This window comes from Sciurus vulgaris (assembly GCF_902686455.1).
Source record: "Sciurus vulgaris genome assembly, chromosome: X".
Classification (NCBI taxonomy): Eukaryota; Metazoa; Chordata; class Mammalia; order Rodentia; family Sciuridae; genus Sciurus; species Sciurus vulgaris.
Window position 1 is genome coordinate 104,769,851 of NC_136471.1, and position 27,707 is coordinate 104,797,557.

General features: G+C 40.9%; 1 protein-coding gene across 2 annotated transcripts in view; it reads left to right on the forward strand.

Annotated features, from left to right (window-relative positions):
- SRPX (sushi repeat containing protein X-linked) overlaps positions 1 to 27,707 on the forward strand; it is an 83,498-nt gene that overhangs the window by 45,924 nt on the left and 9,867 nt on the right. The window contains exons 2-7 of one of the 2 annotated variants that reach the window (XM_079122926.1): positions 6,282 to 6,341; positions 10,403 to 10,594; positions 11,800 to 11,976; positions 20,535 to 20,661; positions 24,545 to 24,666; positions 25,466 to 25,645. In XM_079122926.1, coding sequence (XP_078979052.1) covers positions 6,282 to 6,341; positions 10,403 to 10,594; positions 11,800 to 11,976; positions 20,535 to 20,661; positions 24,545 to 24,666; positions 25,466 to 25,645 — 858 coding nt within the window. The remainder of the gene's footprint in view (positions 1 to 6,281; positions 6,342 to 10,402; positions 10,595 to 11,799; positions 11,977 to 20,534; positions 20,662 to 24,544; positions 24,667 to 25,465; positions 25,646 to 27,707) is intronic. The other variant, XM_079122927.1, reaches the window with a different exon arrangement.

The window sequence follows — 27,707 nt, forward strand, 5'->3', positions numbered from 1 at the left end:
CTACTTAGTACATTCTAAATATATACAGTTTTTGTTTATACCTTAGTAAAACTGGGAACAATAATAATTCTGGGACAACAGGCATAAGATTTTACTGTGCCATGCAAACTGGGACCCTCCCACACAAAACACATGCACCTCTAGAATTGAAACAAAATATGTACCAAGTAGTATTTATCCCTACTACGTACAGTGCACCTTGACTTTTCAGACCCATTCTATTTCACCACAAAAATACTGTTTATGATCCAGTAAATTGGGCTCACGGTTTGAAACCTACTCTTCTAGTTGATTGTTGGCTTATGTAGGGACTTGGGGTGGTGGCAGAGAAGGGGAATCTAAACTTGTCCCATCAGAAGATTCTGGTGAATCTTCTCTCCCAAGAAAAACATTGGTGATAAACATTTTCTTCAGTCTATTCCCCATGATTAGCAAAAGATTGAGATCAATCTTCCTGGATCTTTTTATTCCACTTAGAATAGGGATCTTCTTCCATGTGCTTCCCTTTTCTTACCTTTTGTCATATGTTACTCTGCCACTGATTTTGAAAAGTAAAACGTCCAAGGAACAGTGTGTCATTAATAGTTTCTGCTTTTCTGCACATTTGTTCTGGGCCTGCATCTTCAGGTTGAAGACATAGTTCCCACCACTGAGCAATTTATAGACATGATTTATCGCCCCATAGGATATCTTTGTTTGTTTGGAGTACTAGGGATTAAACTCAGGGGTGCTTTACCACTGAGCTACATCCCCAGTCTCCCCTTCTTTTTCTTCAAATTTGGGACAGATCTTCAGATTTGAGACAGATCTTGCTAAGTTGTTGAGGGTCTTGCTAATAGGTGAGGCTGGTCTTGAAATTACAATCCTCCTGCCTCAGCCTCCCAAGTAGCTGGGATTATAGGCATGCACCACTGCACCCAGAGTGAATGTGAGTTTCTGTTTTCTTAGTCAAAGTTATAAATTGTATTTGTGTGGAGAAAGCACTAAAGCATTCTTTCCAAAGACTGGTAATCTGAACCATATGCAGACTGATTAATGGTTATGTCATAATAATACCTCAATTAACAGAATCCTAAAGGAATGATGGCTTTTTGTAAATAGAACTATACTAGGAAAACTCTTTTTCCCTCTCCCACCTCTCTATTTCTCTTCCTTTGTAATTTTAACCCTGTGGAGAATTTTTCTGTAACATACATGAATTTCCTTTGGTTCTTTAGTAAGTGCAATCTACTGAACATAGTGAGTCTGTCTTTGATCTTATTGTATCCTTCAGGTTGTTTTTTTTTTTTTTGTAGAAAAGTTACATTTTTAGAAGTGATGTACACATTCAGGTTGGATATCAACTGGAAATTTCCTGGGAATGGCAACTAATACCCATTAAGTTTCTTTCTACTTAAAAAAAATCTATTAAAAATCTATTCATAATAGACAGGAAAGTTTCCATTGATTTGTATATCAGTTTGGATGCATTCAGCTGAAAGTAACAAACAGTGCTATTCACAGTGGTTGAAACTGAAAGGACATTTATTGTTGACCTAAAAAGTATGGAGATAAGAAGTCTAAAGTTGACCTAGTAGCCAAAGACTCCAGATTCTTTTTATCCATCCATTCTACCATCCTTGCCTGAAAATATTTAGTCCTGAGACCTCTTACTTCATGCTTACAAAATGGCTACTGCAGTTTCAAGCATTCCTCTTTATACCATAGTCTCCAAAGCAGGAAGAGAGAAAAGAGGAAAGAGTCTTCTCTGTGTGCAGTTCTCTCTTTTGTCAGGGTAAGACCTCTTTCTTCAAAGCAACTTCTTTTCATTTGTCCAGTTCTGGGTTATGTACCTATTCCTGACACAGTTATTGGCAAGGGGGAATTAAGTTTTGATTTAAAACCATCATGAGTCATCTCCTAGAAAGGGGCAGATTGCAGCTGAGCACAACCTGACATCTTTTATTAAGAAGAAAGGAGAGGAATGACTGCAGAATGGGCAATCAGTAGCTTCTGCCACACAGATTCTTCATTTTGCTTTGGTGAGGTCCACTGTGACATACCTGCTATTGCACTACTGAAGAGACCATTTGCTGTTTGCCTATCAATAATCCTAAAGCCTACCAGCTCACTTGTGTGAAAATGCAGAAGCAGGAGTCAGTAAGTCCTAGGGGAAAGAACATGATAGATTTGGAGGTTAGGCGACTGAATCTGAATCCTTGATTTACCACTTACTAGCAACATAACTTTGGACAAGTAGTCTAAAACTTTTTAGACTTGTTTTCCCTACTAATAAATTCAAGATAATTACATTAACCTGCCAGGGTTATTATATAGATGACAGGAGATTATGCATTGAAATTGTCTAGTATAGTACATATTGTAGGCACTCAGTGTGTGTTATTTTCTTCCCATGTGGATTCCATTGCTCATGAATCAGCTTGCTATTGAGGAGATAGACCAAGTAATAAAAAAAATAAAGCATTTGACTCTAGCAGTTTTTCTTCTCCTTATTTATCCATATCCACACACAACCCCTTTTCCTATCTTCAAAATATTTATAGATAGATAACAGTGTGCCCTGTGTTAGGGTAGTAGCTAAGAGAAAGCTGCTATGTTAGTCAGTTTTCTGTCACTGTTACAAAGTACCTGAGAAAAATAAACTTAAAAGAGAAAAGGTTCAATTTGGATCATGATTTCAGAGGTTTCTGTGCATGGTAGCTGGCTCCATTGCTTTTTGAGCCTGTGGCAAGGCAGAACATCATTGTGGGGAGGGCATTGTAAAGGAGGCTACTCACCTCCTGGCAGCTAAGAAACAGAGAGAGAGAGAGAGAAAAAAAAAGAGAAAGGAAGGGAGGGAGGGAGGGAAGGAAGGAAGGGCCAGGGTCTCAGTATCTACTTCAAGGGCACATGCCAAAAGACTTAACTTCCTTCCACTAGGCCCCACCTCATAAAAGTTCCACAGCTTCCCAGTACCATTGCTCTCACAAATGAACTTTACCATGTATTTAAATCTTTCTAATGAATTTTTGCATTTTTTGTAATATGTCTACTTACTCATTTAGCATTCTATAATAATCATTCTCTTATGACAATAAAATTCTTCAAAATGAAAATTATTATGTTATATGAATGGATCATAATTTGATTAACCATTTCCTGTTGCTGAATATTGAAGTTACTCCCTATCTTTGGAATTAAAAACTGTTCTGCATTTGACTTCTATGTGATTAAATCTTTGCCTGCATTTTAAATTCTAATTTAGGCTATAAACTCTAGGGAATAATTGAGTTAAAGTCCTTCATATTTAAAAGTATTTGATGCTTGGCTGTAAGTTCTTTTGTAGAATGAATCTATCAATTCATATTCCCTGAACTATAAGCATGCTTAGTTTATCAACCATTCAACAGCAGCAATATTCTAATTTTATTTTTAGTTTGATAGTATGATAGGTTTATAAAATAGTGTTTTGGTGATTTTAATTTACACATTGTTTTTGAGTTTGAACATTTTTTTCATTTAGACCTTGATCTCTTTTTTCATTTGTCTGTTGAAATTATTTTAAATTTTGACAAACTTTAATGTTTAGGATCAGGAAAGGTATCATGGAAATGAGACTTGAAAGATAGATTTTGGCAAGCAAAGGTCAAAGGAAAGGTCATTCAGAGGGAAGAACATGGTGCAGTGGCCCACAAACACCATTAGAAACAGTATCATGGGGTATTTGGCTTAATTGGGGCCAGACCGAGTGTACCTGAACTATGATATTGAGTACTACATTTAATTCTTTAGACATAGGCAAACACAAAAGGTGTTTGCACAAGTGAATGATATGATTTTGATAACTCCCAAGGTAATTTCAAGGATATTGTGTGTGCACACATGTGTGTGTTTGGAGGGATGTGGCATTAGGAGTGTGAAAACAGACTAGTAGTAAGAGATTGAGTAGGAGGTTATTGTGAAGGTCTTACAAGACAGGGTAGAAAATTGGAGTTAGGAGGAATAAGTTCCAGTGTCCTATCAACACTAGAATGATTATAATTAACTATAACTTATATTTCAAAATCCCTACAAGAGGGGATTTTGAATGTTTTCACCACCAAGAAATGATGAATGTTTGAAGTGATGGATATGCTAATTTCCCTGATTTGATCATTACACAATGTGTACTTTTATCAAAACAGCATGTTGAATTCTGTAAATATATATAATTATTATGTGTCCACTAAAACTAAAATAAAACATAGAAATAAAAAGGACTATTGACCTGAACTAAGATAATGGAGAGTTGGGAGTGAATTTGAGTGGGATAGATTTGAGTTGTTTGGGCTATGTAGAATATAATATATGAAGAAGAGAGAAGAATAAAAGACTGGTTTTCACCTCTGGCAGATTAACTGGAAGGTGATATTAACCCATAAAATGGGAAACACTGGAGGGATACACAGATTTGGTGATGAGAAAAGGAATCTGGATTTCAACAGGTTGAGTATAAGTATGGAAATATCCAGAAAACAAGTGAAAATTCTAGCCTGGCTTTTAGGAAAAAAATGTTCAACACTGAAAATAATGAATCTGTCCTCAGTACATGGAGGGTTATTTGAGGGAACTATATGGGTGGGGTGGCCCAGGAAATAGTCTGAAGATATGCAAAGGACCAAATCTGGTCCTCTGAGATACATTTATATAAAAATGGCAGGCTGATGAAGAGGTGCTATGCAGAGAGTCTTTTTAGAAAAAAGGAAGAGAATGAGGAAGGAGTTGTCATTTGGAATCCAGTGCAGAAGAAAGCTTCATGGACTGGATGGATGGTTATTCATACTAAATGCTGTAGAATGGTTAACCAGGATGACAACTGAGGGAATGTATATATATATGTGTGTGTGTGTGTGTGTGTGTGTGTGTGTGTGTGTGTGTGTGTGTGTATGTGTGTGTGTCTGTGAGAATGAGTTTGCTACTCACATGTCTGATGTGTGTGTGTGTGTGTGTGGGTGCATGCACACATGCACCCACACACGCTTAATTTGGATAACTGAAGATCCACATGCACTTCTATTGTTTCCTCGGGATAGATGCCCAGCAGTGGAGTGACTTGGAGCAAGAGGTTTGAGCAGAGGCTTTTGATTCACATTTCTGGGTTTTACGTTCACTTTTTAAAAATATGGAACAATGAATAGTCTATCATTTTGTACATGCTTGGGTGGCCAGAGACCAGGTGTGGAAATCTGCAACAATGCAGAATGCAGAATTCAGAACAGGATTCTCTAGTTGGGGAGTCTTTTCCAAATGGACATAGTCCAGCTGTCATCACCTCTTCACTTTCAATTTCCACATTCTATATCTCTCATCCAGAATACCTGTAGAATGGAGACCATTGCTTATTAGTTCATCTCAGCTGGGGATTTGAATAACCTCATAGTAGACTGCATCCTTTTCTGTTACGATTGCTGGTACTTGTAGACAAATGTGTAGTCAATACAGTGTTAACTTAAGGGTTGGTGATCAGACTCTGAAGTCTAGAGGGAGGTTCTCTAAATTTCAGATAGACATTTTGAAGTTTAGATATTGCTACCATTTCAAGGATTAAGGATCCACTGCTCACTGAAATTCAATACTTAATATTCTAAAAACAATTCCAATTCAGCAAATGAGTTCATTTCAAAATAATACATAGACTTTCTCTCTGGGACTATGGTTATTTTGGGGAGTGGAAAGACTCATGGTTTTTTTTTTAAATTTTAAACATGGCTTGGTGAGAGGTTCTGAATAAACATCTAGATCATCTGTTTCCTACAAATATACCAAAGCAGCTTTGTATTATTCTTTTGTCATTAAGATAAGACATTTGACTTACCTCCTTATCACCCACCAAAATTCATTTCACAAGAACCAGTTACCAAAAACATGTGGTCTCACTGGGTTTCCTTTTCTCTGGAGAATTTGTGGGTTGTGTCTGAGTCACACATTTTACTTCGTCTTCCCTGGCATGAGATTCATGTATACATTGGCATCTTCTCAGAGTGAAGTTGACTCTCTCTCGTTCCTTATTCCAGAATTTCAGCTGGCATATGGTGATTCCAAAATAGTTCAAGGCTCATTTTGATTGGCTTTGGCAATCTTGGCCCAGCCAGGTTCACTCTGAGAGGTCCCCTGTTCCTTCATGAATGGCGGCAGAAACTTTTGCTCTTGGCTCTGCGTTCTAATAGCACCTCTTGCATGGACTAAGCCCAGGCAATGCTTTGAAATATGCGTCCATACCATGTGGCTTTTCTTCCTGCAGTCTCTGTTCTTTTTTATTGTAGGATCGGGAGACTCACCGCTAGAAGACGATGAAGTCGGGTATTCACACCCTAGATATAAAGGTGACTGCTTTGCTTATGTGCTAATGAGGACCTGCTGATGCCAAGAGAACTTTTCCTTTTTGCCCTGTGGAGTAGACTGTAATAAAGTGACCAGACAATGTGTTTAAGTTCCAATTCACTGTCCAGGAAAAAAATATTTAAAAATAAGTGCACATGTGCTCCTATTTTTTAAAAAGAAAGCAAAAGAAAACAACAACAAAAAAGCACATTTGGAAATCTCTTGTGTGTTGCCCATCAGTACCCAATGGTCATTTTATTCTCCTAAGTTTCTTTACTGTCCTCACTCTGCAAAGGCAAGCTCTAGCTGACAAAAGTGAAAATCAAGCCCTGAGTTCTGCCTGATTCATACATTACAGCCAGAATCATCCAGAGTAAACCCTCCAAGGTCAAGTCTGGACCCAGTGCTGCTAATGTACTGAGCTGAATGGGGAATGAGAAAACTTGATTTTCATAAGCTCCTTTCATCATGCTCTTTCTGAGCCCAGTGTGGCTCTTAAAATGATAAGTAAAGTGTGTCACTCAAATGGGACTTAACGATAAAGGCCTCCATCTCTATACATTTCCAACAATCCACCCCCAGCAGGTATAAAAAGCCTAATCAAGAACCTTCTATACAGGCTCAGGTAAGTATGTCCACAAACATTTCTACTGGTGAAACATTTCTCTTAAACCTAGGGAGCCCTGGGAAGAATAAAGGTAATAAAAGTAAATTTAGATTCTCTCTCTCTCTCTCGTTCTCTCTCTGAAACTGACTGGTTCCTCTTACAGTGGAGGGAGAATTTGAAGAAAATTGGTTAATAAAGTTCTATTGTGGCATTTTGCCCAGGAAATTTGCTCTCATTATTGCAAGAGGACCCTGTCCTGCTCTGTTGTGATATGTCTCAGCTATAAGAGAGTCTTCAGGACAGTACTGGTCAGCCTAAAGAGCACCCTTCAGGAAAACAACTTCTGTTATTTTCCATAGAAGTGAGCAATCTTGCTAAATAGTGCCTAGAAGCAGGCATATTGCCCACCATACACCATGTTTGCTTACACTTTTGAACACAGAAGTTTGTTCCCATCTATAGCTCCTGACTTCATAGCCTCTGGAATTAACCAATCAAGTACAAACATGTCAGTCAGATGTATGGGGTAAGAAGATGCTCTGCTTCATACAATTTCTTAATAATTCAGGGTTTTTATTAAAAAATCCTTTTTTTTCTTTGAATTGCTTATTGAAAAATCTTCTTAAAATTTATGCAGTGAACCTGCACATATACAAAGCAAGTTAACTAGTGACCTCAGGTCATCATTCCCAGTATCCACCTTCATCTTACAGTGTTGCAAGGTGGAAGGTAGACCAGATGGCTAACATGTGTCTGTCCCAGAGTCTGCCCTGTGTGTGTAGGAATAAATCCTTTTGGGGAAATTGTTTTCATTTTCAGTAAAATAGTTTATCTATAGTGTTCACTTCACTATGTATGTGCATATCAAAGAATTATGTTGTATGCTTTAAATTTATACAATAAAACCTTTAATATTTTTTCAGTGCTAGGAATGGAACCCTGGGTCTCATGAATGCAAAGCAAACACTCTCCTACTGAGCTACACCCCCAACCCTTAAAGTCTTTCAGTCCTAAAAATTAGAGATGGCCCGGCACGGTGGCCCATGCCTGAAATCCCAGCACTCATGACCCCTCAGCAAGAGGATTGCAAGTTCAAGTTCATTTTGGGCAAATTAGGAAGAACCTGTCTGAAAATAAGAAAATCAAAAAGGCCAGTATGTAGCTCAGTAGTAGAGTACCCCTAGGTTCAATCCCCTATACTGTTAAACAAAAAAGTTAGAGGTGAACCTTTATTAACCAAGGGTTAGCTCTAGACTCTCAGGTCCCTACACAGTGCCTGGCATAGAGTATATACTCAATAAGTGTTTTTTAATTAAATTAAAGTTAAATTTAAAAAAGCAAGAGAAATTTAACTGCCGTTTATTGTGTTCCCAGTATGTGGTAAGCATTACTTTTGATTCTTTAACTTGAAATACCATCATATATTCATACTAATTGAGGGAACGGGGGAGGCATGTAGAGATATGTCAGTATTGTCCCATTTACAGATGACAAACCAAGGACATAGAGAGTGGGTGATTTGTCAGAGTCACATAGCTAGCCAACATTACACTTGGTGCTGAAAAGGTGTTTTGGTTCATATCCAGAGTCTGCTATATTACACTGCCTACCTCATGAACTCCATTGCTAGAGTGCTTAGCACATTGGCCCAAGGGGTTGAAAAGGCTTTCCTGAATAACCATTTTAGATTCTACTTAGTAAACCCCATCTTAACTAAAGCAGCAGAAGAGCTTCCTTTTTCTAAACCTCTGTGTTGAACATTTTGTTAATTCACATTAATTCATGGCACTTGCATGCACTTTAAATTCAAATCACTCACTGACATTTTAATTACTATCACTGCAGAGCTGTTAAACATCAAAATATCTTCCAAAGATTTGTCTTGGAAAGTAATCCAAAAGAAATTTCTTTTGCAAATAAATGAAAACAAGATCCCTGCCCCCCCACCATGTTGACAACACTACAGCTTTCTTGGCCAGCACTGCTAGGAGAATTTGAAGACTCAGAATAGGAGGCATAATTTACTAACTGCATGTGAATTTGTGATGTGCGTATATGCTGCTTATATTTGCATGTATCATAAATATATGTAGTACATACAGACTATTTGTATAAAACCCTTAGGAAGGAAACTGTTTGAGGAATTCTGCAGGGCTGGTGTGGGCTTCCTCGAGTTTATATCCACACAAATTTAATCAGCTCTAGGGCCAGCTCTCAGAATATCACTTTTACTCAGAAAATCCAGGGAATATTACTCTAGTCCTGAGTTTAGGACCCTCTTGAAACTGTCTGCAAAACATTATATGATAAAAGTATTGGTCAAAAGGAATATGAAAGCACAAAAGTAAAAAGTGGTGCATGCCCAAGACCTGGACAGGACTTTTGATTTCTGTGGCTGAGAAGCAGAGAAGAGCATGCTCCATAGAGAACCCCTGGGAAGACAAAACAGGGCCTGGCCTCCTTCCTTCCTGGCCACACGATGGCAGACTTACCCCACTTATTGACAGCTCAGGTGCTGTGGTAGTGATAAGCCAGGCTCTGTAGAGTAGGGGCTCTTCACATTCACTGTGCCTCACAGAGTTGAGGGAGGTTCTCACTGGTCCCCATGGATTGTGGGAACTTCCCTACCAAGAAGCTAGTCTTGCCCTTGTATTTAATGGCTTTCAAAGAGCCAGGGGACAAATTCTGATTTCTTAGTGTCATTCTAGCTATGCTTTGGGCAACAGCAAGACTGAAATCAAAACACCCTGCAACTTTGCCATCTGAAAAAGATGTCACTCTCTTACCGAAATGGGGCATAATTAGGGACATCTGAAAAAGGGAGTTGCTTTCCTATGAGGAGCAATTGTTCTGTGGATTGAAGCCAAAATTATATACTGTTGCAAACACCTGGAAATGGAGTTTAATTCAAACATTGTATTAACATTATATTAACAAACAACATTGTATTGTGATTTTTTTTTACTGTGGTATGTATATTATTGACCCCCTCACACACACTGTGGATGAATGGCTAGGGTCAGAGTTCACAATGATATTGATGGACTCTGAGGAGATTTATGTATCCAGTTAAGGGAAATACTAGAAAGAAAAAACATTTATTGAACCTTTACTATGTGCTAGGCACTGTGGTAGGTGATTGATAGACATTTTTTATTTAGTCCTTCTAATAGCCCTATTGGCACAGGCATAGGTATTAAGTCAGAGAGGTAGGGTAACTTGTCCAAGATATACACAGCTAGGCATAGAGGAACTTAGAATCACATTCATCTATGTCCCCAATCCCTAGTTCCTAGATCATAATCTCCTTGTCCAGAGACATCTACAGAAACACTGGGTACTATTGGAGGTCCAAAATCAGGTATGCAAACAGGTTGGGAACACAGGAATGAGGGGATGCGTTTTCTGAATATGTCACTTCCTATTTCTCCCCTCCTTTGTTTCTGCTACCTGCAGACACTCCTTGGTGCTCCCCCATCAAGGTGAAGTACGGGGATGTGTACTGCAGGGCCCCTCAAGGAGGATACTACAAAACGGCCCTGGGAACCAGGTGTGACATTCGCTGTCAGAAGGGATATGAGCTGCATGGCTCTTCCCAACTCATCTGCCAGTCAAACAAGCGGTGGTCCGACAAGGTCATCTGCAAACGTGAGTAGCCCAGCCCTGTGCCTGATCCTCAAGGACAATCCGAGTCAGAATTCTTTTGCTCTGATATCAGGGCTTTTCATGGCATGTTGATGAGAGAAGTTCCTCTTGTAAGTGACAGCCAGTGGGTTTTTCATGGTAGAATTGGCAGGGCTCCTTTCAGAGAGAAGGCTGTGATCAGCTGTTTGGGGAAAGGACTAAAGAGAGTACAGCAAATATGATGTTTGAACAAATGATGTTTGTTCAATAAGGTCTGGATCCTAAAGAGGTGTTGGGATTGAGAGGGGAAAAAAGACACACAGATGCCATGCTCTGAAGGGTCTCCTTCAGAAAGCTCTTTGTGGGACAGCATTGTTGAAGCCCATCTTAGATGTCCTGGTTATTCAAAGCAGCCACATAGTGTTTGCCTAGCATTTCACACACATTCAAATTTTGCACCAATCACTAGAAATAAGGGTGCCATGACTTTAACTTCATTGTTGGGGAAACTGAGGCTCATGGCTGCAGCCAGTTGATCCAGGCCATGCAGATTATGCAACTGGGTGACTGCAGTGGACACTTATCAGTGTTCCACCCAGATCTCCCCAGTGCCCTTTTACCAGACTGGGTCACCTGTCCCACCTGCTGCTGAGACCTTGCCCTTAAAGAGTTGCTCGGTCTACCTTGCTGCTTTTTTACAGGATTCCTCTCTGTTTTTTCTTACGAGGGAAAGCATCTCCCACAGGCAGCCCACAGCTGTGCAATGACTGAGTGGTAAAGGATTAACAAAAACCAGCTTCCTTGCCTGGAGTTAGACAGGCTCAAAGCTGTCATTCACCTTCAGGTGCTGCCCTGCAGGAGCAGGCTGAGGTTGACTTTGCCGGAGATCACCCACTACTTGGCTCCCTCCCCTTCCCTGTCCTGCTTTTGCCTTCTCCTCACTGATCTCCCCTGGGAGCACTTTCTTACTAAACCACTCAGAGACAAATCCTCGTCTGAGACTGCTTCTGGGAAACAGCCTCTGACAGTGGCTTGGCTGAGATGCCAACCTAAGCCAGTCTGGCATGAAACTTCGTATCTCTTCTGTGTGACACAGCAGCCATTGCTTCTCTGTTTCCATCTGTTCCATTTCAATGAACTTTTCACAGTATGCATATAGAGTTTCTGGATTCCGAAACTCTATGGACAGAAATAAAAAAACGCTGAAGATCTGATTTTCTCTTTTTCAGAAAAGCGATGTCCTACCCTTGCCATGCCAGCGAATGGAGGGTTTAAGTGTGTAGATGGTGCCTACTTTAACTCCCGCTGTGAGTACTATTGTTCACCAGGATACACATTGAAAGGGGAACGGACAGTCACATGTATGGACAACAAGGCCTGGAGTGGCCGGCCAGCCTCCTGTGTGGGTAAGAAACTTTCACAGCCTTCAGGAGACACATGCTTTGGGAAGAGCAGTGGGTGTTCAGATAGTGGATTTTAAAGACAGCATCAGTGGTCCATGAGTGAAATGTAAACACCAACTTTGCTTTTTAGAAACTTTCTTCATCCCTGGCTTCTGACCTGGCCCTAGACCTAACCTCAGTCTCTGTCTTAAAGCTGACTTCAAGACTAATGGCTTCCACATGGCTTTTGTCTCTTTTCTGGCTGGCTATTGAGGCAGGTACTGGCAGGCAGAGGTGTGGCACACTCCTACCAAGATAGTCCAGGGTCCTATAGCATTGAGCAGTTTACAGGGACAGTCCTGCAGAGAGCATGTATATATGCCTTTTGGCTGACATATAGTTAACCTTGTCATTAACTGGTAGACTGCAGCACTGACTTGGCTTAGCTGGAAGGGATTGGGATATTTTACCTTACTCTGGATTTGGTGGGCATGAGGGATTCTCACGTTCTGGCCCAGGGAGCAGCAGCAGCCATAGCCCCTGAGAACTAGTTAGAAATGCAAATTCTCACACCCCCTCCATCTGCTGAATTGAAAACTCTGGGGCACTGAAGTTTTTTGAAGTTCTTTCAAGTGGTTGAGAATTACTGTTCTAGGGCATCATTTACAGAGGTGAAATGATTATCTTATGAGAGTTTCAACCTAATCAGTGGATTAAATACACTGATATGGATTAACTGGGCAGTAACTACAGGCAGGTAGGATGTGGCTAGAGAAAGTAGGTCACTGGCAGTATGACTTTGGGGGTTCTGTTTTTTCTTGGTTAGTGAAGCTTTCTCTCTGATTCCTGATTCCCATGTCCTGAGCCACATTCCTCCACCAGACCTTCTGCCATGATGTTCTGTCTCATCTCAGACATAGAGCTATATGGAGTCCACTGACCTTGGACCAAACATCTGAAACCATGAGCCAAAATGAACTTTACCTCCTCTGCATTATTCTTGTTGAGGCTTTTGGTCACAGCTTCAAATAAGCTAACTAAAACATAAAGCCCAAGAGCTGCCAGGACCTCCTTAGAGAACATTCTAGTCCCATTCCCCATTCTACAGATGAGGCCTGAGAGATGGATTCACTTTCTTGAAGTCACGCAGACCCCAGTCTGGGACTACATCTCCAGGTTCTCAGGCCTAAAGCTCTGGTCCTAAGATCAGAGAGATCTGACCCTAAGGATCAGGGTGAGGGAGCAGGGGTGGGCAAGGCAGCTGACCTTAGAAGCCTGGCTATTGGGTAGCTTGTGTCTGCCTATTGTCCAAAGAACAGTTTAGTTCAGTCTGCTAATGTGCTTTACCCCCAAGGACTCCTTCCTGACTACTCAGTGTCTGAGGAAGTTACTTCAAGAGTAAGAAAAAAATCTGATGCTATCCTCTAGGAGCTAACATGAGACAACTTCCCTGGCCTGAGGCTCACGATGTCTTCATGATGGCAACATTGTCCACCATTGTTTCTGGTAGCATCAGCCATTCTCACTCTGAAATTATGTGCTCAATGAGCTACAACCAAGGGACCAGCCTAAAGATGCAACCAAACCCTTCTATATCAGAGTCACAGCCTAGACTGTGTCTTGAATCCATTTAACAAGACCAATGAGTCCAAATAAATATCTAATAAAAGTAGAAGGGAAACCATTAGGGTAAAGGAAGAGGATCAGGGCAAGGGAGGTATTGAGAAATAGAATTGATCAAATTATGTTATATGCATGTACAAATATGCCACAATGAAACCCACCATTCTGTGTAATTAATATGCACCAATTTTTTTTTAACTTCGAGGAACTGACTCAGATTTATTCTAGGCTTCTCTTCCGTCATTTAGGTAGGTACTTGTATTTGTCAGTAATCAGGGCAACAGAAACCATTTTAGATATCTCAAACAAAGGAATTTTGTATAGGAACTGGAGCAAAATTGAACAAATGCTGTTATCAGCAATTAGTTACTTCAGAAAGCCACTACTGACCATGGCTAGAGGAGCAAAAGTGGGATGGTAGTGTCACTCAAAAGTCCATGCTGACATTTCTGTAACTGACACCATTACTGGTGAGAAGGAAGTCAGGAGCCCAGGAAACACTCATTGAATCTACTACCAAAAACACAATGGCTCCTACCTCTTTCCCACCTTGTAATCTCTTAAAAGCGTCTCCTATTGGCAAACCTACCTGGCACCCACCAGGCAAAGAAATCTGCAGGAGCCGGGTGTGGTGGCATGCACCTGTAATCCCAGCAGCTCAGGAAGCTGAGGCAGGAGGATCGCGAGTTCAAAGCCAGCCTCAGCAATTTAGCAAGGCCCTCAGCATCTCAGAGAGACCCTTTCTCTAAATAATATACAAAAAATTACTGGGGATGTGGCTCAGTAGTTAAGCACCCCGGGTTCAATCCCTGGTATCAAAAAGAAAAAAAGAAATCGCAGGAATGTCATTTTGATACTAAAGCAAAACTAAGTACCAACAGAAAGTTTGGCCTGGTGACCTTCCTCTGAGGATTTCAGCTTTTCTTCCTGAGTCTTGCAATGCTCAGTGAAAATTAGACTGCAGAACAGTCTGGCTTGAGGGGTGCAGGTGGAATGTGTGGCAGGGGTGAGCTTTGGACATGTGCCTCTTAGAAGACATAGCCTAAGGCTAGATGTCAGATCAAAAGGACACCTGACAGATGTTGCTTTCAGTACCTCCCTGAGCTTTGGTACATGTAAGTTAGCTCTTGAAAACAAACCAAAGGGGGAAATATGAATCTCTGTTCCCTCATTTTGAAAGGGGCAGAGGTAATGGTGGGAGGAGTAGAGAAACTCAAAAATCTTTGTGCTAAGCAAACTTTGGCAGAGCACACTAGGGACCATACTGTTCAAATTTCCAGATTGTGTGCAACAATGGAAAGAAAATGCTGGTTGTTCTCAAAAAGCAACAAGCATGTCTAAAGCTGGACCAGATGGTCCTGGAACTTCCCCAGAGGGAGAAAGAAGGAACTAAGAAATGAACCCCAATTTCAGGAGATTTATTGTACAATTTGCCAGTATAATAAGGTTCAGGCACATTTGGGAGAAGAGCATTGTGTATGCAATTAGGTGGCAAAACAGGACACAGCGAGCCACAGGAGGGCTTGGAGCTCCCAGGAAAAAGAAAAATAGGGAAAGAAAGCAGGCAGTACTTTCTTTGATTTTAGTACCAGACATGTTGGAGCTTGTCCCCAGCGAATTTTACTCCAAAGGTATCATTTACTCTTTTGACTTTAAATGTATTAAATTAGTTAGTTTAATAAGTTTGTTTGTGTGTTGGCAGGGATAGGGGTTCCTTGAGCATAAATTAGAGCCTCAGCCTGCTTTAGGAGCTGACACATGGGGGCTGAGTAGTTCCCAGGTTCCACACAACCTTGAACCAGGATATCTTGGCCACAACTGTGCTGAGTGCTGAGAAAGTTGACCCAGTTCTCTTCCAGACCAGACCAGTCTGGAAGAGGGAAGTCTGGGCTTTCTTTGACTCTGAGGAGGTCAGTTCGGTGGTCTGGCTAATTTGAAAGTGCCACAAGTTAAAATTAATTCTCTTATTCAGACTACACTCTGGCAGTGGACTCAAGTTCATGGTTATTACAGAAATAGATATAGAAAATTCAATGTAGGAGAGAACACATACTGTAAATTGTAGGATCCACAACCTCCACTGATATATTTTTAAAAACCCTTTAGAATGTAACCACTATTGTTTTTTTGGGGGTATTTTTTTTCTCTATTTCTATTTTCAGTTAGTTTTGATTACATAGAACAATGGATAGTTGGAATTACATCAAGTCCTCATTTAGAGACCAGATTTTGAGTAGACACATGATCTCTCTTTTAGACCAACACATCTTTCTGGGCCAAAACAGGAAGAAAAAAATGATAGATTTAAAATCATGGACAGAAAAAACCCAGCAAGTGTCTTTCAACACGTATAGGGCACCCATTTAATTGCTTTAACAAAGGACAGTGTAAAAATCAACATGGCTTTTGGAATTGCTCACTTATCACTTTGCTTCCTATAGAGTAGAACATATAGATATGTTCTACTCTATACAAATGAAATTCTGGAAAAAAAAACTCTAGGATTTAAGATATGCAAATTGATAGCACGTTGTTTTTTTTCCAACTGTCTGACAGCTGGGTTTACCCAATGACCCATAGGAACATAAACTGGGTGAATTGGATTATTTAGTTGAAAAAACATCAGTGAACTAGTAACAAATGTACATTGTTGCAAGGGCCCTTCAATAATGCTAATTTTTTCATAGGTTGACAAATATATGTTATTTTTCAAATTTTCAATAATCCAATTTTAGTTTTAAAACCATTTGATTGATTAAGATATTGATCTAGTTTTTACTAAGTATGACTTGCCAGTGCAAACTAAATAGGTACACTTTGAGTGGCCCACTCTATTATCAAGGTATGACAAATGAAATTTTAGCTGGTAATCTCTCAGGTAAAGATGGTAACTATTAATTGTGGACTTCATTGCTCCTCTTCTTGCTTTCTTCATATTTTTCTGGAATGTTCTCTGAAGTCTTAGAATGCCAAAGAAATGGACCTGCTTCCCAGAGCCATCCACAGGGACTATGCTTTGGTTGGGGAAAACAAACAATTGGGAGAATTTTCAATGGCCATGTTCTGCTCTGCCTTTGGCCATCACTGACTTCCTATGCCTCCATAAAATGAACTCTTCCCTTCTCCATCATTAACCTTATATTCTTATATCTGTACCAGTAATATAATGCTCTACCACAGGCCACTCAAAACTTTGAGGTTTCAAACAACTATGTTATTGCTTAACATAGTTGAGCAATGCTTGAAAATTTGAGCAGGGTGTCATTTGGATGGCTCATCTCTGCTGTTTGCGGTGATAGCTAAGATGACTAGGGATGGAAGATCCAAGATGGCTTCCCTCACATATCTCGCACCTCAGCTGGGGGAAGCTATACAGGCTGGGGTCTGGCTGAATCAGTCTCTCTTTCTGTCTCTCTGTGTGTCTCTCTCTGTCCATCTCTCTCTCTCTCTCTCTCTCTCTCTCTCTCTCTCTCTCTCTCTCTCTCTCTCTGTCTCTGTCTCTCTCTCTCTCTCTCTCTCTCTCTCACACACACACACACACACACCCTCTCTACAAGGTCTTTCTCGTCAGTTGCTTTAGGTGGCAGCTGGTTTCCAAGCTAGTGAAAGCTGAAGGTGCTAGATTGTGAAGAGCTTAGGTCTATAATTGGCTTAGGGTTACTTTCTTTGCATTTTATTGTTAGTTGGTGAACAAGTGATTGTCCATTTGAATCTCTTCTTTACTTCCACCACCTACATGGTTGGACATGTTAAAGATTTCCAAGTAAGTAGTTAAGCTGCAGTAGTTGATGCACTGTAATATATTACTCCTCATCTTTTATATTTTAGTTGGGCATCTTTCAGATAACGATGGTGACTTTTAATTGTGGATTTCATTGCTCCACTTATTGCTTTGTTCATTCTTTCTGGATAGTTCTCTGAAAACTTATGGTGCCAAAGAAACTGGAACACAGAGAAAGAAGATCATTTGCCAGATGTCTCCAATGAATGAGGCAGAGAGCAGAGGACATGATTTTTACTAAGGCTTCAGGGTTTCCACATAATAACTGGCTCTACAGGCATCCTGACTCAACAAGGAATAGTAATTATGTTTCTATAGTAACTTTGTTCATTTCATTCATGGAAATTTATCATAACTTTTAAGAAGCTATGGTGACCCAGGGCTGGGGAATAACAGGCTTAGGCTCTAGAGTATCAGCTGATGGGCAGGCCAGCTGGTCTCATCAGCTGAGAGGGAGGGCAGCTGCTTGAGGATGCATTAGAATCAAGCCTTGCTGCCTCTCTTCAAGGGTTTATGAGGAAATTGTGGTAGGCAATCCCAAAAGAGTATGTGTGCAAAGGTTGGAAGAAAACACTGTGTCAACAGCCAGCAGACTCACAGAAGCATTTGGCTTATTAAAATAAATTTAAAATATGTAATGGTGTCTTAAGATCCCAGACCACAAAGAAATCCCCAAAGAGAGAAAATGCTTCCTAGTCTATAAGTGAGATGCTATTAGCACTGCTTGGTCTAATGGGTGGTTGTCAGAATTTGATGAAATAATGCAGTGGGGCGGGGAGGGGGTGCTTAGCATGTGGTGGGCATATAGGAAGCATTCAGGAAATATTAGCTATTATCTATAGTGATTTATTTATTCTTTTTCTGGTTTGGAAGAGTGCTGCTTCTGAAAAACTAGGCCAGTTTCCATTGGTCATTGTTAACTGGACACAAACTGGCCATGGGAGGCTCTGACACTCTACCTAAATGACCTACTTTGCAGTACATTCACTCACACTGTCACTACATGGAGTTGTTATAGGACAAAACCTCAGTGTATCGTCCAAATGTTTAGTTCTCCTGGCACAGACTAAAAGTCAGTCTTCCTTCTGACAATTCTCTCTCCAAGGAAATATGGTAACATGATAAAATTCTACATGGAAACTTATATCCTCTCCTTGCCCCTGTCCTTTTGTTTTAAATTATTTTCATAAATATATTTTCTGTACAGTGAGTACTGACTCTGCCTGACCAGCAGGCGGCAGGAATTGTATACTTGTCTTTTGGATCACCGATCACCCAAAGCTGTGAAATATTCATTGGAATTCTAAAAGTATGTCTTCTATCACCTACTGTAGTAAAAAAAAAATGGATTTTTAAACCTTAGAAAATAGACTCCTCAAATGCATTTAAACTGTCTTTCATCTTAACATTTATATACTTGACAAGTTCTAAGGGGCATGTTTTTTTTTTTTTACATTTTAATATCCCTGAAATTGTAATACATCTCACAATCAGTAGTGACTTAGATTCAATAAAACATGGTAGTTGTTCAATTTAGGATTAGTATATTATTAGTAAATTCATACTCCATTGAAGCATGACATAGAATGAAAATGAATTCAGATAGCTAAAGGTAAAATTGTTTAACAAACTATTCATAATTTCTTACCCTAAATAAAATGAGAAGTTATGAGACAAGACACAGAGGAAGTATATGAAGAATTTTACTTGATGCATTTAATTCTCAAAGACCTTTGCAGTTCAGGATGAAAAGGACATTTAATTTTCATTCAGGTTGTAATAGTATTTAGATAATTGTTGGTTGATAAGTAAAGCAATACAAAGCTGAATGTCCTGTACCCTCTTTAAATACATTCTCAACCTGCTCAGAAACATCAAGTAGAACTTGCAAAAGTTCAAACTGCCTCTTGTGACTTCACTTCAGCTATCAGATGGAATATAACCCAGTGCAGAATTACCATCTCCTTTACTTCTTGCCTTCATTATCAAACTGTCTGGAGAGTAAGGGGGCAGAACTTCTACAACCAGGTACAGAGACTGGTTTGGGGAAATTTGGGAGGCCTTTGGAGGCCATAGCCAAGGTAAAACAAAACCACAGGTGTGGTGTAGTGGAAGTTGGAGGGGAGAGTGGACCCAGGCAGACCATTTCAAGATACAGACCAGTTTAAAGATATTGAATGCCACCAGGCGTGGTGCATGCGTGTAATCCCAGGGACTCCGGAGGCTGAGACAGGAGGATCTCTAGTTCAAAGCCAGCCTCAGCAATTTAGCAAGACCCTGAGCAACTCAGTGAAACCCTGTCTCTAAATGAAATACAAAATAGGGCTGGGGATGTGGCTCACTGGTTAAGTGCCCCTGGTTCAATCTATGGTGCCAAAAAAAAAAAAAAAAAACAAAGACACTGCATGCTATATTGGGTAAACATAGCAGGAAGAGAGGGAGCTTGCTCCAGTGATAAGTGCATCTTGGGATGTAATTCATACTGCCATTACTTATGTGCATGGTTTTAAATAAATCACCCAAGTTCTCTGAGCCTCAGTTTGCACATTTGTAAAATGAAAGACTAGGGTGACTCCTCCATGGCATTCACTTTTACCATGCCATTTTCCACCTTGTGTTATATTTCATGCATGGAGATATAATCCTCCTAGTATACTTTAAACAGACAAGTCCGGAGCACTGATTCTCTTGCACCTCTGACCACAGTTGGAATGAAGCCTTGGGTAAGGTAGGCACTCCTGAAAGATCTGTTGCCTTGAATTGAATCAGATTAGATGATAGGTAGGTTACCTTTGCTGGTATTCTCTGTTGCTGCCTTTAAAGCAGGAGGGGCTCACTGAAGTCAAATGACTTTTAGCTTTAGCTGGGTAACCGCGATGTTGCCAAGAGAGCAGAGTTTAGAAGCATGGAGAGAAGGAGCTGTAGCTAATGCACTGCCTCATGGGACTCTTAGCAAGGCAAGATGATTGCAGGTTTAGTTCTGTGCTTGTGAGTATCCAAACAATCTCCAAAACTCAGCAGGAGAGAAAGGGTAATGAAAAGAGGGAAGAGAAATAGAGTGAAGAAACTCTTCAAAAATGGGAGTGTGTAGAAGTCTCGGTACATCAAGTGAGTGTTGAATCCCAGTTTGACAAGTTATTTCTTGATGACTGTGAGAATGTTTGGGTTATATTTTCAGATATGGAACCTCCTAGAATCAAGTGCCCAAGTGTGAAGGAGCGCATTGCTGAACCCAATAAGCTGACAGTTCGTGTGTCCTGGGAGACGCCAGAAGGAAGAGACACAGCAGATGGCATTCTTACTGAGTAAGTGAAACTTGGCAGTTAGAATGAGGTTGTCTTTCTTTCTTTCTTTTTTTTTTTTTTTTTTTTTTTGAGGGACTGAAGATGGAACCCGGGGCCTCGCGCATGCTCTGAGAATGCTCTACCACTGAGCTACATCCCCAGCCCAGGTTATTTCTTTTATGTGAGACATTTACAACTCAGAGTGGGAGAGTGTATCTATGATGGTTTACCTGTGCTTTCAGGTGTGGTCCCCCAGCCGCCATCTAACATTCTCTATGCTTTACCTCTGTACTTGTTTATTGCCTGTCTCCAGTACAGTATGATCACAGCCATATCCCAAAAGGCCAGGATTGTGTCTGGCACACAGTTAGTACTCAGTAAGTACTTGTAAGAAGGGGTGGAGGAAAAAAGGAAGAACAAAAGGAGAAAGAGGACGCCAACTGGTTAACTCCAGGATAGAATCACCCCCAGGGCCTGCCCAGAGGGTTCCTATTCATGTGCCCAGGCCTTCCCAGGCCTCAAGCTACCCCAGAAAGCCCACCAAGTCTCCCAGACCCAGCAGTGTGCTTTCCCCTTGTGCTCTGTGCGTATAGTTTAGCACAGAACTTTTCCACCCCTTGGTTTTGGGGTTACACCTTTTGATTTTTAATTCATGTTTTAAACTTTTGATCACATCACACACTTACAGAAACTTATGAATAAAGCAGAAGTGTCCTCTGTCTTCTTCCCCACCTCGATGCCTATTCTCCAGGACCTGTTCATTCATTGCATTAGTAGTTTGATGTTTCTCTATGATGCTTTTAAAAATGGGTGGTTCTCTTTGGTGAAGTTTGGCACATGTTGTTCTAATCTGTCATTTGGGCCTGTACCCTGGCAGCACGTTCCCTAGAGGCCACTACTTCATTTCAGCATGCTCACATCTGTGCCTTAATGTCCATGGCCCCATTAGACCTCTCCATAGAATTTCCATCTGTGTATAAAAGTTTGTCTCCAACTTACCCTCTGGTGAGCCATGAAGCAGGGAAAGACTTTGTAGAACCCTATCAATCTAGGCTGTGCAAGACAGAACACTTTTACACAATTATTAGCAATAAGAGAACATCTGCTAGTAAGAGGTTGAGTCTCTCACACCTAAAGGACATTTTATTTATATATCCAGATAATCTTCCCCCAATGTACCACCTAGTTTAAATAGTACTAGTTGTGTTTCTCATTATAACTTCTCAAAGATAAAGTTTGACTCTTTGCTGTGTATAGTGGCACACACTTTCAATCCCAGCTACTTGGGAGGCTTAGGCAGGAGGATCTAGAGTTGGAGGCCAACCTGGGTGATTTCGAGATCTTGTCTCAAAATAAGTTTACTTGCTGTCACATATACATGTACATAAAGCCCTTAGGAGAAACTTTAGGGGATTGGGTTTGAAATGTAAGTCACCATAGCAAGAGAGAGAGAGAGAGAGAGACAGAGAGAGACAGAGACAGAGACAGACAGAGAGACAGAGAGAAAATAGAAAAAAAGTCACAGTTGATGTAATTGGGGGTTAGCTTTTATTATCTTCAATTCTTCAGGGTCTAGAACAATGCCTGGCCCAGCCCCTAAAATACAGTAGTTTCTTAGATTTCTGCAACTGTAATTGCTATTGAAATCTTTTATAATAAACACAATAATAAATCACCAGATGTCTCCCCTTTGTCTAAAAGCTCTGCCTTGGGATTTTCATGGGTAACCTGTGTATTATGGTTATAAATGTGACATTTTTAATTAATTAATTTATTTTTGGTACTGGAGATTGAACCCCAGGGTCACTTTACCACTGAGTTCCATCCCCAGCCCTTTTTACTTTTTTTTATTTTGAGACAGAGTCTCACTAAGTTGTTGAGGTTGGCTTTGAACTCGTGATCCTCCTGCCTCAGCTTCCCAACCCTCTGGGATTATAGGCATGCACCACCGCACCTAGAGAAACGTGACATTTTAAAAGAGCATCTTGGTAGCCCCGTGCCCCTCTGTCCAGCACAGCTGTCTACCTCCAGAGTTCTCCAGCCCCAAGCGCACATGGGCTTGGAGCAGGATGCCATGGGGAAGGTGCTCCAGCAGGATGAGGAGTTCTGAGAAGGCTGTCTTGTCCCCCTTTCAGCTCTTGCTTGGCTCCTTGCTTCCCTGGCATTTCTCCTGTGACCCCCTTCTCCCATGTCCTTTCCAAGCCACCATTACATAATTTGCTTTTTTTTTTTTTTTTTTTGCGGTGCTGGGGATTGAACCCAGGGCCTTGTGCTTGCAAGAGGAACACTCTACCAACTGAGCTATCTCCCCAGTCCCCATAGTTTGCTTCTAAAAGAGAAGGTTGTAGTGTCAAGTTCTGAGACAAGTGTTTCCTTTGAGTTTCCCTTTTGACTCCTGTGATTTGCACGTCACAGATGAAATGGAGTCTCAGAGAGTTTAGCAGCTAGTCATCTTCGAAAGATTACTCCCTTCAAATTTATGTGAATTTTTATTGTGCTTCCTCAGGATCTTAAAGCATCTAAAGCCAAAAGTGACAAATTTCTAAATGGTAGTATTTCTGACACTTTCCCAGGAGGTCTCACTTCATACCTTGTAAACAGCCACCTCACCCATCTCAATGGTGACGGTGATAATTCCACACATCTATTATTAGCAAATATCATCATTTTTCCCTAAGAACTACAGAGAAAAGGGGAAATATCTGTATCTTGAAAAATAAACCAACAAATGAAAGCTGGCAGTTGGTTATGTTGTAGTTATTGGTGCTCTCATCAGATAGCTAAGAACAAATATGTTGGAGCCACCCTAGCTGTGTGATCTTGGGCAAGTTCCTTAACCTGTCAGTACCTCAACTTCCTCATCTGTGAAATGGAGAGTACTACCTACCTGATAGGGTTTTTGTAGGACTGTGCATGTAAGACTTATGTAAGTGCAAAGAAAAATTATTGTTATTATCATGATTATTATTATATTAGGATAACAGAGGACTCACAGAGAATTTGCCTTTTTATTCAGGAAAGTTTTCTATTGGTCCAGATAGAAAAAGCAAAGAAAGTTCTTGTGGCCCTGCATGCCCAAATTGCCAATGACTGCTGGGACTACACTTTCAAATGATTTTCCTTACAAAATATTCCCTTGGTGTCGGGGTCCTCTCTGCCACATCCTGTGTGGAGGAGGAAAGGGTTAACTGCCAGAAGAGGATGTTGGCAGTTTTTCTATCTATTATCCAAAAAACTTATCTACTCAATAAACACATGAGAGCCAATACTCTTTTGATGAAAGGGGGATCTGGCCATACCAGCTCTGGCCTCTTTACAACAACAAAGTCACCCAACTCTTCTTTATTTATAATATGCTGGTAAAGAAGCTTCTTCTGTGATTGATGGGATAGGGTGGAGTTAGGGGAGCCATCCTCTTAGGGGGAAAATTCCAGAAGGAGACAGGAAACCACTCCCACACCATGCCACATGCTTCCCAGCAGTTCCTAGAAGCCAGGCCTCTGTGTCACATGGCTCAACCTAGTCTGATTCTGCTAAATAAGGATGGCTTCCCACACCTCGGTCTCCCAGTAGGGAGACAATTCAGGTCCACTCTGGAAGAAGGGTGGGACTGGAGAGTCACCACCCTGCGTTCTATCCTTCAGCATGAAAATATAATCTAAACTTTCCAGTCTTTGGGGCCTTGTTTTTGGATCTCAAACTGTTCTTCTGAAACAGATTAAAGCTCAGAGGATTCTATTCTTCAAGAAATTTTTGTTCTGATCGAAGTGGTCCAATGGTGGTCCTTCAGTATCCCCAAATCCAGGGCAGAGTAGTAGCTCAACAACTGCTTTTTAGGTCCATAAGAATCATCTTTGGTTTTCTTGGTTTTTTGTTTTGTTTTGTCTTGTTTTCTATTCCTAAGTGTTATTCTAAAAGGACTCCCCCCAGGCTCGAATTTTCCAGAAGGAGACCACAAGATTCAGTACACAGTTTATGACAGAGCTGAAAACAAAGGCACCTGCAAATTTCGAGTTAAAGTAAGAGGTAAGAATACTGTCTATAGGCTCTCCCCACCCCACCCCATCAGAAAGCAAATGGGAAAGAGAAAGAGGTCTTTAAACAAGACTTCTCTGAGTGCCCACTGTGAAAGGGAGACTTGCCAGCTTTGGATTAGCCTCTGAGAAGGCTGGGTGAAATGTCCCATTTTAATGCCTGGAATTCAGTGATGGGGTTCAGTGCTGGCAGATTATTTAAGATTCTTCAGATCTGTCTCACAGGGGTCCATAGATGACTGTCCCAGCAGAATATTACTTGATAACTTTTCTATCCATGTGGATGGGTAACCAGCTAAAGCCTGCAAGTCCTTTTATAACCAGGGTGGTTAGGAGTCCCTAGCTTGGGCCACTGGGAAACCATGTTCTTGGTGTCCTAGCCTTTTTATCTACCTGAAAAAAGTTTTTAAGGATTATTTTCTGCCTCATGGTTTGGGCAGCTAATTCCTAACCATCTTTACCCTTTACTCTTCTGGGCTCAACCTCTCCATCTATAACACAAGGGGCTGAAACAGTTGATCCCAATGGTATCAAGGGTATGGATGGGGACTGGGGATATAGCTCAGTTGGTTGAGTGCTTGCCTACCATGCACAAGGCCCTGGGTTCAATCCCTAGCCCCACCCCCCAAAAAGGGGGGGATGGATGGTCACCATTCCAAGACCTACCCACTAATCAAATAGTCATCCCTGTCCCCTCACCCATTCCACAAACCTCTGAGTCCTCACCTTCCCTGGTTATCCTATAGAAGGGATCTTAGCACTGAGATCCCTCTGGCCTTGTGTCCTTACAGTCAAACGCTGTGGAAAACTCAATGCCCCAGAGAATGGTTACATGAAGTGCTCCAGTGATGGTGACAATTATGGAGCCACCTGTGAGTTCTCCTGCATTGGTGGCTACGAGCTCCAGGGTAGCCCTGCCCGAGTATGTCAATCTAACCTGGCTTGGTCTGGCACAGAGCCCACCTGTGCAGGTATGTGTACAGTCCTCTCTTTGCTTGGCAGCAGAACCTGAAGACACCTTGGTTCTAGATTCAAATACAGGGAAAGAAGGTTTCATTTCATATATTTTGTAAAGTGCATCACTGTTCCTTATTATCTGAGTGAGTGAACATAGTCCCTGAGTCCCTGCTCCAACTCATCTTACCTGCCCTTCTCCTTTTGCCTCTGCTATCCCTCCTGATATCCCTTTTATGTATTTTAAGGAAATCCAGGGCCAGCCTTCGGTGACAAAATGAGTCAGCAAATTCTGTTCTAGTTACCTTAATCCTGTCTTCTGTAAATGTAGGAGCTTGCTTACGGAATCAGTTTGCTGCCGCATATAAACATACAGTACCTCCTTTGCAGTAGTGGCTTGAAAGTCTCACAGAACTTGGTCATTGGGGATCTTTCCTCCTGTGTAAAATGAGGAAAATAACACCTCACCTTCTTGAGTTGCTGTGAGGATTAAATGAGGTAATTCATCAAAAAGTGGAATAGACCAATGCCTGGTGGCACAGGGTAAGCCCTCAATACATGCCCACTATTCTTACTGACTGAGTAGCAATAATAATGTGAAATCTGGACTACCTGAAAAATTCTGGAAATATCTTGTATTTATATACTTCACTTTTTTCCCCCTCTGTCATTTCCTGATATTGTTTCATCTTTATCCTTTCCCTTTAATCTCAGCCATCCAGAATCAGACGACAGCAAGAGACATATACACCATCAGCTAAATGCCCGAGACTCTTCAGTTTCACACATTACAATAGAAAAAATATATCTGTTCCAGACTCCCTAGTTAAAGACTTCACACCCATTGTGCTGCCCTTCAGGCCTGGTGTAGTGTCTAATGATCTCCTAGGTTTGCAATATCCAATATGGTAGCCACTAGCTATACATGGCCATGGAGCACATGAAATGAGACTAGCCTGAATTGAGATGTGCTTTAAGTTTAAAATATATACCAATTTCAAAATTTTAGTACAAATCAAAGAATATAAAGTATCCCTAACTTTTATGTTGATTACATAGAATATTTGGGATATATTGGGTTAAATAAAATACATTAAAATTATTTTCATTTATTTCTTTGTACTTTTTTAAGAAGGCTACTGGAAAATTTAAAATTACACAATACCTTCCATTATACTTCTATTGGCCAGAGCTGTCCTAGACTAAGCCCTTGAGGCAAGGAGAGGGGCAAGAATTCTACATTACTCAGTATGATATCCCAGTACTTGCATAGAGGTTGGCACATAACAGGGACTCACTGTATTTTGCATGAATAATGCATATGCAAATGAATATATCCCTCAGTGCAAATCTACAGCTTGAAATATGAGCACCAAGATTGTAAACCATACATGGAATTTTCTCATTTTTCCTCATATTATTTCTTCTCCAGGACCAGACCTGTTTGCTGACCTATGTATTGAGCATCCTTCATTGACCTTGAACAGTCAATCATTTGAGATTCGTTGTCATTTATTTGTTTAAATGGCAGACCTATTGTTAATCTTCCTTATCCCATATCCTCCATGGCCTTGTTGCTTGTTCTGTGACTCTCTGTGCCCTACGTTCCTCTGTCCCTTCTGCATCAAAGAGATTAGATTGTGAACCACTCCAAAGCCGGCCTGTCCATTGCCTACTTTCTCACCCTTCTGCCTCCCTGTACTGCTTCTCCCAGTAGATACTGTGGTCTTTGACCCATATGCCTTTGACATTCCCATCTATAATCAGATGGCTGCTTACTGCAACTATCTGGGTCACTCTGTCTGAGGGTTTTTCCTGGCTATGAGTGTATGATGTGTCCATGCATAAAACTAGCTGCAAGTGGCAAAGAATTAGTCTCCCCCTGAAGCAGCCATCAATCGATAGAGCAGTTGGTGCATAACTTATCCAGTCATTTCATTCATCCAGTAGGATAACTCTGAAGTATGTGGTATACTGTCTCCCAGAGTTACCTAATGGCATTGAGCTCCAGATGTCCACAGCAATAAGTGGCTTGACAACCCACTGTATGGCTTTCTTTCCTTCCCTGTCTCATTTTCC